This window comes from Neophocaena asiaeorientalis, unplaced genomic scaffold, assembly GCF_003031525.2.
Source record: "Neophocaena asiaeorientalis asiaeorientalis breed wild unplaced genomic scaffold, Neophocaena_asiaeorientalis_V1.1 scaffold469, whole genome shotgun sequence".
NCBI lineage: Eukaryota > Metazoa > Chordata > Mammalia > Artiodactyla > Phocoenidae > Neophocaena > Neophocaena asiaeorientalis.
Genome location: NW_020172691.1, coordinates 2,264,844 through 2,279,202, shown reverse-complemented (window position 1 = coordinate 2,279,202; position 14,359 = coordinate 2,264,844). Strand labels below are relative to the sequence as shown.

The 14,359-nt window shown below is 56.1% G+C and overlaps 1 protein-coding gene and 1 long non-coding RNA gene across 3 annotated transcripts in view; both read left to right on the top strand.

The window, feature by feature from the left end:
- The first annotated feature begins 623 nt into the window (after positions 1–623).
- On the top strand, positions 624–4,310 carry LOC112396395 (uncharacterized). Its single transcript, XR_003002550.1, has 3 exons — positions 624–684; positions 2,303–2,430; positions 3,888–4,310. It is a non-coding gene; the product is annotated as an uncharacterized LOC112396395 (long non-coding RNA).
- Positions 4,311–14,085: 9,775 nt separating this feature from the next.
- PTBP1 (polypyrimidine tract binding protein 1) overlaps positions 14,086–14,359 on the top strand; it is an 11,188-nt gene continuing 10,914 nt past the window's right edge. Inside the window, exon 1 of one of the 2 annotated variants that reach the window (XM_024740047.1) lies at positions 14,086–14,195. In XM_024740047.1, coding sequence (XP_024595815.1) covers positions 14,188–14,195 — 8 coding nt within the window. In that variant the 5' untranslated portion in view covers positions 14,086–14,187. The remainder of the gene's footprint in view (positions 14,196–14,359) is intronic. The other variant, XM_024740048.1, reaches the window with a different exon arrangement.

The window sequence follows — 14,359 nt, the reverse complement described above, 5'->3', positions numbered from 1 at the left end:
TGGGGAGATGGAATGTTTTGGAATTAAATAGAGGTAATGATTGTACAGCATTGCAAATGTACCGCCACTGAATTGTGCACTTAAAAATGGTCAATTCTGGGAATTCCCTGGCGGTCCAATGGTTAGGACCGCCAGGTCCTGTGGTTAGGTTAGCTTTCACTGCCACGGCCTGGGTAGGGAACTAGGATCCCACAAGAAGCACGGAGTGGCACAAAATAAAAAAAAAATCAAAAGAAAAAAAAAAAAAAAAAAAAGACTAAAAATGCTCAAAACAACTTTACTCCCAGATGGGATCTCCATGATCATAAACTTGACCTTAAATCTAAAACAACCAGATATCTTAACAGCAGAACGGGTTTATTCGGGAACGGCAAACAGGTACAATTCTGGATACACGATCCAGGAAGCCACAAGCTAGTCTGGAGAGCAAACCTGAGGAAACTCTTATAGAGAATAGGGAGTTGTGAGGGGGCTGTTGTAAACAAAGAGCCCATTGGAGGAAACTCGGAGCTGGGAGTGTGGTGGCTTTTCATTGGCTGAGTTCTGATGGTCTCTCATTGGCTGGGCTATGGTGGTCTCTCATTGGCTGAGTTGTGATGGTCTCTCATTGGCTGGGCTGTGAAGTCTGTGGCTGGCTGGGCTGGGCTGTTGCCGTGCGGGGAGAAATGCCTCCTTCTCCTGCTGGTGAGAAGCAATAACCTTCCTCATGTTTGAAGTCTGCAGGGGTGGGGGTGAGGGGTAGGGGTAGGGAAACCTCCACTGTAAATGAGGTTTCCTTTGTTCAGTGTCAGAGTCCCGTTGGCTGTGTGCCCGCCCTGTGCTGGGCAGAGGTGATAGGCTCGGGGCAATAATAAAGGCCCCAAGCATGAGCACCTGCTGTGCGCGTGAACCTGCCCAGAATTCTCCAGTTTCGTGGAAACAATCCCATTTCTACAACAGCAGTCGCTGACTCTGCTGGTGTCCCACCTGAGGGCCGGAGCCCCCTGAGGCCTGACAGGTGTTATCCGGTTTGGTCTTACTGTTCTTTCCAAGAGGAGGTCAGAAGGTCAGGGTCACACAGGCGGGGCTTCTGCTCACTGCGCGGGCCGGGGTCTGCAGACAAGAGCACCGCAGCCCCATGAGGGGCGAACCTTGCCCCCGTTTTAGAGGTGACACCACTGAGGCTCAGGGCAGTGAAACAGCTCCCCAAACCGCCCGCCGGCCCCACGGCCCCACCGCCGTCAGCCTGGCCCTCTTTAGGTGCCCACTGGGTGCTGGGGATAGAGCCTGGACTCAGTGGAGGGGCTGCAGGGGCCGCCGGACTGAAGGTGGTAACCCCTGCCTCGGTTTCCTCGCCGGCAAGCTGGATGTCAGCTGACTACCTGGCGTCTGAAATTCTGCCCCCTCCCTTTGTCCAGGCCTCGGTGTCCTCCGTGACCCAGCCTGCTCTGCAAGCGGCAGAATCTCCTTTCCATCCTCCTCCCGCCCACAGCCACGTGGGGGGCGTAAGGTGGGTGGGGGGAGGCGGCAGAGCAGTCCAGGCTGGAGCGCTGAGGTCCTGACGGGGAGATCGGGGCGGGCGGGGGAGGCAGCTTGCTCCGTGGGCCTGAGGTCCTGCGGGTCCCCGCACACACTGAGATGCAGGATAACCCACAGCGTGGGTGTCTCTGCGGGGGGTGGGCCTGGGAGGGTACTGGAAGGTTCTGTGGCTCGGCCAGGCGGTGGTTCTAGGACAGCAGAATCCAAAAGGCAAAAGGAGTTCCTGGCGGCTTCTAATTTAAAACAAACAAACAAACAATGTGGGAAGGAGAGAAGGAATGCTAGGAATGCGGCCATTCCCCCTTGCGGGTGGGGCCCTGGGCCTGCAGCCTCCAGTCCAGGACCCGCTGAGGGATGGAGGCCACCCCCGGCCCACCCCGGCTCCCCCCAGCCTCTGCGCTCCGCGAGGCAACCAAGACAATTATTAACAACCTTGGAAAAGCAATTAAAACTGCCGCAAACCCTCCCCCTGGTTTTCTTTCATTCTTTGGCTTAATACCTCATTCCTCAACCGGAAGTAAAAAGAGGAAAATTATCAAAGACAGTGCTGGGGAACCAGCACTTCCTTGTCTGCGGTCAAGATCTCTGTGATCCCGCCGGCCTCCCTGTAAGGGGACCTGGGGGTCTGGGCGGGGAGTCCTTGGTGGTTTGAATTCTTCAAGGTCTGGGGCGTAGGAGAACCCCCGCGGAAGGTTCCAGAGACAGATTTTCACAGGGAGAAATAACCGTGAACTTCGCAGGTTGTCAGTGGCATACAGGGATTTAAAAGCTGTGTTTCTATTAGAGCCTTGGCCTGGTCTGTCCCGGCTGTGTCCCCGTGTCTCTGCCGGAACCCTATACAATATCTGGAAATGACACAAGAACATTCCGGAGCCCAGAGGCCGTGCTTTGGAGATAAATACAAGCGTCTCGGTACGTTTGTTTTTATTATTGGGACCTATTTTATCTTCAGCAAAAAGGAAATCGCCAAGAAAACAGGGGTGATGGAAGCTGGTGGGGCTTTCCTTGGCCCAACTGCTTCTAGAATGTTCCTTCAGGATAATGGGCGGGAATTTAAACCCTGCTGGCTCCACAGAGAGGCTTGGGGTGGGGGTGGGTTGCAAAATGTGAATTTCTTTAAAAAAAAAAAAAAAAAGCTAAGAATGTTGGATCGTAGGGAAGGAAAGGTGATCACCCCAGGCTTTCTGGGTTTTTCTGGTTGTTTGTCCAGCTCTGATGCTCTGATAGGAAGGCCCAGGGGCAGCGGGCTGGCTGCAGGGTGCTTCTGAGGACCCCGGGGGAGGCAGCAGGGCCCAGGTCAGCAGGGCTGGGGGACTGGGGAGCACAGAGCCAGAGTGTGCAGACCTGGGCCCATCCGCAAGTTCCAAGTGAGTTCAGAGTAACCAGCTCAGCCACCCACGTGAGAGGCCAGGGAAGGACGTGAGGGGCGTGGCCTCGGCAGGGGCTGGCCAAGGTCGTTCGGCATCTCAACCATGATCCAGCTCTAGTTAAAGGTGATGTTTCCAGGGAATTCCCTGGCAGCCTAGTGGTTAGGATTCGGCACTTTCAGTGCCATGGCCTGCGTTCTATCCCTGGTCGGGGAACGGGGATCCTGCAAGCCACAGGGTGCGGCAAAAAAAAAAAAAAAAAGATGATGTTTCCGGAAAGTTCTGGGGATGGATGGTGGGGCTGGCTGCCCGACAATGTGAATATGCTTAGTACCACTGAACTGTGCGCTTAACGATGGTGCAGATGGTGAATTTCATGTTCTGTCTCTTTTACCACCATTAAAACAACAAAAACAATGTTTCAGAAGACATGTTAGTATCATCCAGAAAGTTTCAGGATATCAAATAAGTGGAAAGGAAAATGGAGGGGAACCATCTTAACAAGGAGACATATCTCTCTCCTTGGTTAACAGAATAAAAGTACCAAGTAAGAATTTAAAAACCTGCTCCATATAACAACAGTTAACAGTTTAACCTCCAGATTCCTGGGATATTTGTTTCCCTCTCTGCATCAACTCTATTTTTATTTTTTATTTATTTTGCGGTACGCGGGCCTCTCACTGTTGTGGCCTCTCCCGTTGCGGAGCACAGGCTCCGGACACGCAGGCCCAGCGGCCATGGCTCACGGGCCCAGCCGCTCTGCGGCATGTGGGATCTTCGCGGACCGGGACACGAACCCGTGTCCCCTGCAACTCTATTTTTAAATGTTTTCCTGCCTAAGCTTGGGAGACCCCCTCCCTGAGCTGGTTTTTAAATGTATCAATGAGAAATTGATACAAAAGACTTGAGGACCATTTAAAAACCACAGGAGAGAAACTGCCTACCAGCCAGGAACATGGTGCCACCTTATAAAATAGAAAAACGATTGTATGATTCCCTCAGATGCTGGGATGTGGAAAATGCCTGGAAGTGAGCAGCATGGACTTGGAGCAGCAGGAATCTGCCAGGACCAGGAGAGAAGAAGAGCTTTGCACGCTTATCTTTTATTCTTCCAGGGTTGTGTGAACTTGCTACAATGACACTTAGTAATTTTTAGGCAAGGTTTGGAGAATATTAGCGTGATCCCAATTTTATATATACATATATATATGCATACATATAAAAATATGTATACGGTGTATATGTATTGTATATATACATACATATGTACAGATATGTAAATATCTGCACATCTATGTTTACACACGTACACGTTTCCCGTACAGCATAAATAGATCCAGGAAATATTCTGAAGGGAAAACCTCTGATGTTAAAGGCAATTATTGTTGACTTGGGGGGGGCCGGGTTTTACGGACGATTTTTAGTTTTCTTCTGTTTGGTTGTCTAATTGTGTAGGAAGTATTTAACATACATAGATTTTAAAGTCAGTCAGAAAAAATACGTACAAAATGCTCAGGAACCAAAAGAAGCCCCGTGCCCATCAGCAGTCACCCCATCCCCTCACCAGCCCCTGACCACCACTAACTCTTTGTGGACTTGCCTGTCCTGGACGTTTCCCATCACTGGAATCACACCCTGTGGGTCCTTCTGTGTCTGGCTTCTCTCACTGAGCATCGTGTTCTCAGGGTCCGTCCACACGGTAGGGAGTGTCAGAGCTTCACCCCTTTCCGTGCATGGCTGAGTGATGTTCCCGTGTGTGGAGGGACACATCTGTCCCTCGATGGACCCTCGGGTCCACCTTTTGTCTGCCGTTCACCTCGTTCCCGTGAACATTTGTGTACAGTATTTATGTGGACTTGTTTTCATTTTCCTGGAGTGGAATTCCTACGATGGGACTGCTGGCCACACAGTAACTCTATTTTTACCCTTTGGAGGAACGGCCACTGTCATCCACAGCAGCTGCACCGTTTCACCTCCCACCAGCTGTGGACACGGGTTCCAGCCTCCCCACACCCTGGCCCACACTTGTAACTGCCGTGGGGACATTGGCCGCCCTTGTGGGCCGGAGGTGACCGCTGTGTGGACAGTGGTCATCCTCGTGGGTGGGTGGTGATTGCCGTGTGGGTGGTGGCCACCCTCATGGACGGGAGGTGCCGTGTCACTGTGGTCTGACTTGCGTTTTCCTCATGACGTTGAGCATCTTTTCATGTGCGTGTTGGTTGGTTGTCCGTCTTTGCAGAAACGTCCACGCAGAGATGCAGAGGAATTCGGAGCCAGTGCTCTGGCTCCGTCCCCTTTGGGTGAGCACCAAGCAGCCCCCACCCCGTGGCCTGTCAAAACGAGAACAAATTGGTGACATAACGTCTCCACTCCAGGAAGGGGAGCGTTCTTTGAAAACCATGGCACCAAACGCCGGCTGGTGTGTTCAGACTGAGAAGGGGCCCATCCTGTCCCCCGGGTGGGTCATCAGGGGCCTCCCCGGCAGGCGGCCCTGAGGCACCTGAGCCAGCTGGCCACAACACGGGATCAAGTGTCCGTTTCCCGCTATAAACTATTGATGCCACTGATGTCACTCCCGCGAGGTTCACGGGTCTCATGTGTTACCTACCGTGAAACCCGAGGGCTGCTGCTCTTCTGTCCTGGAGTCCCACGGCCTGCCTGGGGGGGGCACAGTCCTTCCCCCCTCCTGGATCCTTCCAGAATTAACTTCTTACCAGAATACCCCCTGCCCCCAGGGAGCAGGACTGCAGAGACCCCAGAGCGTTTCGTTTATCTGAGCTGACATCCCTCTGCAGGTCCCCATTGTCCCAGAAAACATGCAAAGGCACCAAAGGGTCTGGGCCAGTCTCCTCGGCTCCGAGCATCCTCTGTGGGGTGTCCCGGGCTCTGTGGGGTGTGGAGCGGCCTCCCTGCCCCCACCCACGCGATGCCGGGAGCCCCCCATGGTGATGACCACAGATGTCCCAAAGATGTGGCCCAGTGTCCCCTGGGGCAGAAACTCCGCAGGTGAGAGCGGCTGCTTTCCTGTAGTTAATTCTGGACTTCAACTTGGTTTGGCCTTTTGAGCCGCCTCACACCTGCCCAGGGTCAGAGGCCAAGGTCTGGACAAGGCGGGGACGGACTCTCCCAGAACAGGCTCCAGACGAGGCAGCCCCAGGGGTTGCCAGGCTTGGTCTAGGGTCTCTGCTCCTGGGTGCTCCTGCAGCACCCCCTGTGCCCGCACCTGGCCGGGACCCCCCGGGCAGCCCTGACCCAGCCGGTGCCTGCGGCTCCATGACCCCGAGGACAGGCGGGGAGCGGGTGAACAGGTGGCCTCGGGATCGCTTACAGCCCGGCTCACGTTCCCTCCGTATCGAGACATCGTCCTTGTCATGAATTTTGCAAGCCCGTGGAAGCCAGCCGCCCTCCCTGCCCGCCCAGCCCCCACCTCCCTGAGGCAGAGTGAGTTTCCCGTGGCTGCCGCCGCCAAGAGCCACAGCGGGTGACCTAAAACAGCGCACATTTCTTCTCTCACAGTTTGGGGGCCGGAAGTGTGAGGTCAAGGTGCGGGCGGGCCGGCTCCTCTGCAGGCTATGACGGACCATCTTCCTGCGGCAGCTGGCCACCCTGGTTCCAAATAAGGTCGTGTTCACGGGTGCTGGCAGTCAGGATGTGGACAGCTTTTGGGGACCACGATTCAGCCTCTGATGGGGTCTCTGTGGGTCCCTCCTCCACACTTGGGCCCAGCCCTCCAAGTGTCGCCCCCCCTGCACCCCCCCGGGTTAGATGTGGCCCCTGAGTGAGGTCCCAGCCCCTTCCTGCGCCACCCACACACACCTGCCCCCGTTTCCTGCTGCTGCCCTCAGTCATGGGGTTGTCATTCACCTTCCCGGAGGCCAGGGCTTTCGGCACACCTGGTGCCCGGCAGCAGTCCCCGGGCCTTTTGGGCTGTGGCTTGATAGAGAGACCCCAGGCCCGCCCTGTGTGAGGGCTGCACACAGAGACACTTCCCAGGAGGACGGCGTGCAGGGGAAGGAACCCCCCCTCCCCTCCGTAGAGCAGCCAGGGGGTCAGGTCAAGGTCGGCAGCAGGGGCCCCTGGGGTGATGGGTGAGAAGGGCACCTCCCTTCCGACGTCTCCCCCCGGGGAACCCATGGCCCCGGTGCAACGACAAGAAAACACTGCACAAACCCAGACTGGGGACGTCCTGCAGGACCCCCAGCCCGGGCTCCCCACGACTGCTCAGGGGCCCCCTCCAGGAGAGCTCATGAGACCGGCACAGCCTTGAGGGCCTGGTACCGCAAGGGGCCTGGGCAGAGACGACGTGGAGACAAACTGAGGAAATTCACCAATAAAGACAGACGTGGAGAGAACGTGGGAAATCAGAGCCCTGGACACGTAGGCTGGGGCAGCCACTCTGGACGGTCTGATGCTCATTCCAAAGGTTAAGTTCAGAATCATCCTACATATGACCCAGCAACTCCACTCCGGAGGGTCTATAGTTGACTGATTGTGTCATGCCCTCCACCCCCTCCCCAAAATAAGATATCCTGGGGCCCTAACCTCCAGTACCTGTAAATGAGATCTTATTGGAAACAGGGTCTTTACAGAGGCGATTGAATTAAAATGAGATTATTAGCATGGGTCCTAATCCAACATGATACCTAATCCCTGGTGCCCTTATAAAAAGGGGAGATTAGGGACAACCACGTGAGGACACAGGGAGAGGATGGCCATTGACAGACCCAGGAGAGAGGCCTGGGGAACCAGCCCTGCTGAATCCTTGATCTTGGACTTCTGGCCTCCAGAACTGCAGGGGGATAAACTTTGGTTGTTTCAGGCCCCCATCTGCATCATTCATTACAGCAGCTGCTGGAAACTAGCACAGATTTATCCAAGAGAAACGAAAACGTACGTCCATGCAAAAACCTGTACACACACGCTCACAACTGCAGAAAAGTGAGGGGAAAAACGACTCTCCATTGACGTATGAATACTAAATGTGGTGTATACACATATGCACACACAGGAATATTACTCAGCCGTGAAAAGGGGTGAAGCACGGACACTTGCTGCAACATGGACAGACCCTGAGAACACGATGCTCAGTGAGAGAAGCCAGACACAGAAGGACACACAGGGTGCGACTCCACTGATGGAAACGTCCAGAACAGGCAAGTCCAAAGAGAACAGACAGTGGGCTCCTTGTTGTCAGGGGCTGGAGGAGGGGGTGGGGATGACTGCTGATGGGGATGGGATTCTTTTTTGGGGTGATGGAATGTTCTGGAATTAGATAGAGGTGATGGTTAGACAACAATGGCCGTTCAGTGGCCACTCAATGCCACTGAATTGGATTCTTCAAATATACAGTTTTATAGTATGAATTTTATCTCAATTAAAAAATTGTTTTGGGCTTCCCTGGTGGTGCAGTGGTTGAGAGTCCGCCTGCCGATGCAGGGGACACGGGTTCGTGCCCCGGTCCGGGAAGATCCCACATGCCACGGAGCGGCTGGGCCCTTGAGCCATGGCCGCTGAGCCTACACATCCGGAGCCTGTGCTCCGCAACGGGAGAGGCCACAACAGTGAGAGGCCCGTGTACCGCAAAAAAAAAAAAAAGTTTTAATGTTTGCGGCTTTCCTGGCTGCTCTGCAGAGGTAGAGAGCCTGGGAGGGTGGTCCAGGCCCCATCCCCACCTGTTCCTGCACTGGGGCAGCTTCAGTGCCTGGCGACCCCCCGGGACACTCCCTCGGTCAGGGGTACACGACGGGGACACAGGGTGGCTCCACAGTTTTACTGTCTGTTGCCGAGTAGTAAGTTTGTGTCTGGGTGCTTCACCCCCGCTGCGTGGCTGCCCACCCCAAATCCATGTGCAGCCCAGCCAGCCCTCGCCTCACCCTAAGACCCTCTACTCCCTCAGTGCCATTCCCTCTGCTCACCACATCTGACATACCTCCCCCAGGAAGCCCTCCTGGATCCCCCTCCGGTCCCTGCAGGGCCCTGCTCCGTCCTCCACTACCTCTCCCGACACGCACGTCCAGAAGCGGGGGGATGACCCGCAGTGTGGCTGGATCTCAGCTCTGTGCCCAGCGCCGGTCACAGCATGTGTGGGGCTTGAGAAGCCGCGAGGGGCATTTGGGAAGGGGGGGCTCTGGCCCTGCAAAGAGGTGCAGCAGAAAGAAGTGCCCAGAGACAGCTGTCCCCCGGGCTGGCCCACTGGCCCCTCCTGTGACCACAGAGATGTCCTCTGGCCGGTGAGCAGGTGTGCACTAAAAGTTTTTACATTTAGTGCTTTTTGTGGGTGATTTTGGCCCCCAAGTGTCCCTGAGCACAAGAAGGCCGTGAGGTGCCTTTTGGATAAAATAGGAGTATTTGCCGTAAGTTGTTCTACAGCCCTACTGGCTACTGAATCAATCAATATATGTTAAATAAGGAGGCTGCAAACAGAAACTCGCGGGACACAAGGTATGTGTGACGGGTTGGTGACACTGTTGTGACCAAAGGCTGGCAGGACTCTCACCCGCATTTCCCCCAGGAGCCGGGGTTCCGTGCTTCCCAACCCAGTGTTTGCTGTGACTTCACAGACCCTGAGTGTAAGAATGATGAGAATCAACAGGATTTTCTAAGCAGACTTTCTACTGAGCTGCAATTTACATGCAGGAAAGCACCCCAATCACAAAGCATTTTGCGAACTGAACTCCCGTGAGTCCCCAGGTCCCCCCACCTGTCCTTCTCAGCCACTGACCCCCAAGTGCGCCCTATCCCAACTTCTGGCACTGTCGGTGCATTTTGCCTGCTGTTGGACTACATTTGTATACTTGGAACAGAGGTCTACCCGGCTGGTCTCTGTGCTTCTCCATTGCCGCGTGGATTCCCCCGTGCCAGAGACCCTCCGCACAGCACGTCTCCATCCTTTGCGCACTGCTCACTTCCGTTCTTTCCAGTGTTTGTCTGTTACGTACTTTTTAAAAAGCTGCTATGGAGATTCTTTTCCAGGCTTTTGTTGACTATTTCTACACGTTTCTCTCGTGTAAACACGCAGGAGCGTGAGTGCCTGGCCTTAGGGGAAGCATACAGGCAACTTTTCAAGAAACTGTCAAGCTGTTTTGCAAAGCAGCTGCACTGCTTCCCCCTCCCCAGCTGCGTTTAGAGTTCCCCCTGCCCCATCCTTGCCAAAGCTGGCATTTCCGGTCTTCATCCTAATGATTTCTTAAAAACAGCTTTATTAGATACAAGTCACATAACCGCACTGCCCATCCATTTTTAAAGCGCACAGTTCAGTGGTTTTTCAGTTTATTCACAGAGTTGTGCAACCATCATCACGATCAATTTTAGAACATTTCATCACGGGGGAAGAAACGCCAGCCGTTGGCAACCACTTCCCAGCCCCTGACAACCAGGAATCCACTCTCTCTGTCTGTGGATTTGCCTGTCCTGGACGTTTCCCGTCAATGGAATCACGCACTGTGTGTCCTTCTGCGTCTGGCTTCTCTCACTGAGCATCGTGTTCTCAGGGTCCGTCCACGTTGCAGCGAGTGTCGGTGTTTCGCCCCTTTGCGTGGCTGAGTGACTTTTCCTTCTGTGGAGGGACACGTGGTGTTTATCCTTCACCTGTCGATGGTCACCTGGGTTGTTTCTGCTTTGGGGCTGTTGTGAATCGTGCCGTTGTGGACGTGCATGTTCAGGTTTTGTATGAACGTGTGTTTTCATTTCTGCTGGGCAGATACCAAGGAGGAGAATTGCTGGGTCAGGTGGTAACTCTACATTGACCATTTGAGGACCGGCCACACTGTTGCTCACCCTCCTTGGTGCCCCCGTAAAGGCGGAGCAGCCTGGGTAAACCACAGGGGGGCCGCTTCCTGGCTGAGAGGCCCAGGCAGCTCACCCAGCCTCTCTGGGCTTGGGAAAAGGAAACATAGTATTTCCTACTCAGAGGATCCAAGACTTAAAACTGGAGCCTGGAGGGAGGTACCCAGCCCAGGCTGAGCTCCCAAGGGTGTGGACTGGGCGGTGGGTGTGGAGGCACTTAGGGCAGAGAGACAGCTCCCTCTCCGGGCAGGGCCTGGGGACACAGTGGGTCCTTCGGGGAGAGGCTGGCTTGCTGGTTTGGGCAGATAAGGTTTGCTTCTTGGCCTGAGGGCCTGGGGCTGTGGAGTCAGCTGTTGCCCAAGGACCCCCGTCAAGGGGCGGGAGACAGATTCTGACGTGAATATTCCCAGGCCCGAGCCAACCGTTTTGTTCTGCCCCTCAGCTGGGGACTGGGGTGGGGGGCTCCAGCTTGGAGGGGCTGCAGGGTAGCCTCTTTGGCACCCCCTACCCCCAGCTCAGTCCCACAGATATCTGGAAAATGGGTCAAAGAGGCTAGGAGGCCTCTGAGGGGAGGGGAGATGTGGAGCCCAGGCCCCCACCCACCCTGGACCCAGGCCCTACGGCTGTTGTAATCAAGGCAATGAATAAACAAACACAGGGAACAAATATTCCGAGACTATTAAGCCATTTATTCTCAATTGCAAGGGGATCACACACCCACGTTCACCCTAAATCATTGATGAGGGAGCCAGCTGGCCGGCGGGCAGAAGGGTTGAGCAGGGAGCAGACAGCCAGGGGAGCCGGGTTTCTCCAATAAACCAGGGCATCCATCCAACTGAGATGCAGGGCCTGGGGGCTCCCTGGACCCCCCCCCCCCACCCCGCCCCGCAGACATGGAAGGCCTGCCAGTAGTCTTTCATGGCTGGTCCAGGGTCCAGGTGGGGTCCTGGGCTGACGAACAGCTCCCAAAACGGTGTGTCTGCATCCTAATCCCCTAACCCGTGAGCATGACTTTGTTTGGGAAAAGGGTGTTTGCAGGTGAGATTAAGGGCCTTGAGATGAGATTATCCCGGTGGTCTCTAAATCCAAGGGCAAGGGTCCTTTTTAGAGACACAAACAGGAGAGACAGAGAAACAGGGAGAAGAGAACCATGTGACAACAGAGGCAGGGACTGGAGGGACCTGTCTACAAGCCAAGGACACCTGGGCCCCCAGAGCTGGAAGAGGCAGGAAGGACCCTCCCCTGGAGCCTCTGGAGGGAGCTCGGCCTTGTTGACACCTCAATTTCTGACTTCTGGCCTCCAGGACGGAGCGAGAATAAATCTGTGTTGTTTCACGCCGCCTGGTTTGTGGCCCTTGTAAGGGTGGTAACAGCGTGGATTCCGATCCGGGCAGGGGCTGTCTTCTCTCCCTCGTGTTCCAGTGGAAGGCGAGAAAGAAATCCTCAACCGTTTTAAGGGAGAGGTCGGGGAGACTGTACTGATGAGGGGGCCTCTGCGCGAAGGCCCCAGGGCAGGGAGTAAAAGGAGGGAGTGGGTTTAGGGAGGAACCTTCCAGAAGGGAACAACCTCGTAAAGGAGACCTGTGTAAATGCGGTCAGAAACCAGAAAGGCGGCTGCGGGTGAGAGGTCTGTGGGGCCACGAGGTCGACTTGGGCTTTGACTCTGAGCAACGCCTGGAGGGCGGTGAGCAGAAATGGCTTTTAATAGATTGCGACCATTTAGATCCGTGCTAGGAACCTGGTGGAGGGTCCACCAACATTCTCCCTCTGGGCTGCGACACTCCCATGTCTCCAACCATCCCTGCTGTCAAGAGGGCCCATCCCTGGCACCAGTAACCGAGGCAACAAAGATGAGCAACTGCCCCTGGTGGTACCCAGAGCGGAGCGCGACAGGAGTCCTGGAGGGAGCAAATCCACAGGAATGCGTTGGGGATTCTCCTAAATCCACCGGGACACTCCTGATTAGCCATTCCTGGGCTTCAGATGGCCTTCGGCGAAACAAGGGGCCAAGGACTGCAAGGCGGAGGCCTCCGTGAAAATCGGCGGCCGCCCTTAATCCGAGAAAGCCCTCTGGCTCGGGAGCCCCGGTCTCTGGGCTCCGTCCAGGCCCGCGCGGCCCTAAAATGGACGCTGTTGCCATGACTCCGCCCAAGCTAAAACCGACCGGAGAGGCGGGAGCAAAGGCCTGACCTCGACTTAGGGAAACAACAAATGTCATTCTCCCTCTTTAGGCTTGTGCCAATTAAAAATCCTTTTTTCTGCACGAGACGTATAGCAAACACTATTCAGGATAATTTCTTCTATTTATTGAACGTCTGCTCCACGCTGGGAACAAGCAAGCCCGGCATGCCCATCATCTCCTGGATGCTTCCAAAAGCCTGGGGTACCGGACTGCCGCGGCCTCCCTGACTCCGCCTGCCCCTCCCCCCACTCGCCCCACCCAGCTGGCCCTGTTTTCCGGCACCTTTCCCGGGGTTCCCCGATCACCCACAACCCTGTTCAACTCTTTTTGAAATCAGCATTCTCCGAGTTAAGTTTGGAGTGTTCTGCTGCTGGGATGGAGGCCCGTCCAGTCCTGAACGTCCTTTGACGGCGGAGTCTGATCTGTGCGCCCCGGGCCTCAGTCCCCCCCTCCCCCCATTGCAGGCAGGCACGGCGGTGTTGTCCGTGCGCCCCCGGCCTCATGTTCCTTCCATTGCAGGCAGGCAGGGCGGCGTCCGCCGTGCCCCCCGGGCTTCAATTTTCCCATTCCTGCAGTCAGGCGAGGAGACCGTGGTCGGGCTTCGCTGCTCTGGGGCAAACAAAGGACAGTCAGGGGCGACCCGTGGCCACATCGTGCCACAGGCTTGGTGGCCAGCAGTGGAAACAACCCCGGCGCCTCTGGGACGCGTTAGGCAGCCGCCACTTCGCGTGCTAACCAAAGGGTAACGTCTAAGTTCGAAATGGACTTCGGCCAGGTGCCCACAAGCAAGGTGGCGCCCTGGAGGTTTCCTGCCCTACTTCAAGATGGCGACGCGCCTCCCTTTGCTCTCACGCCCGAGGTGGAGGTGGACTCTGCCCGTTTGCAAGATGGCGGCAGCCTGGGGGAAGCACGCTTCCCACCGCCTGACCCGCCACGTACCCACTCCTAAGATGGCTTCTCCAGCAAAGCCCCACGCAGGAGGGCAGCTCGCTCACTGGCTCTGGCGCAATCACGTGGCCTCACCTCTTCGCCCCTCCCCCGACTCCACGGGCCGTTTCCGCCTCGAGCCCTGACGGACGGCCATCTTCCCCAATGGCCGCCTGCCACTGTTTGTGGCCCCACCCCTCGAGCGACTTCCTAGCCATTGGGAGGCGCTGGCGGGGTCCCGCGGCGCTCGCCCCGCCCATCTGCGCGGCAGGAGCCAATGGGCAGAGCGCGCGGGGGACGTGTTCGGGCGTCTCCGCCATTTTGTGAGTCTATAACTCAGAGCCGTTGGGTCGGTTCCTGCTATTCCGGTGCCTCCACTCCGTCCCCCGCGGGTCTCCTGTGTGTGCAATGGACGGGTGAGTAGTACTCGTTCGCTCTACCCCCTGTCCTTCTCGCGCTCCAGTCTCTTTCTCGTCGCCGCCCCGGCCTCCTCGGGGCGACGGTCCTGGCGCGCCGCTCCGCCTCCACCCCGGGCCCCGGGGCGCCGCCCGGTTCCCTCCCTTCCCCCCGGCCTGGGGCG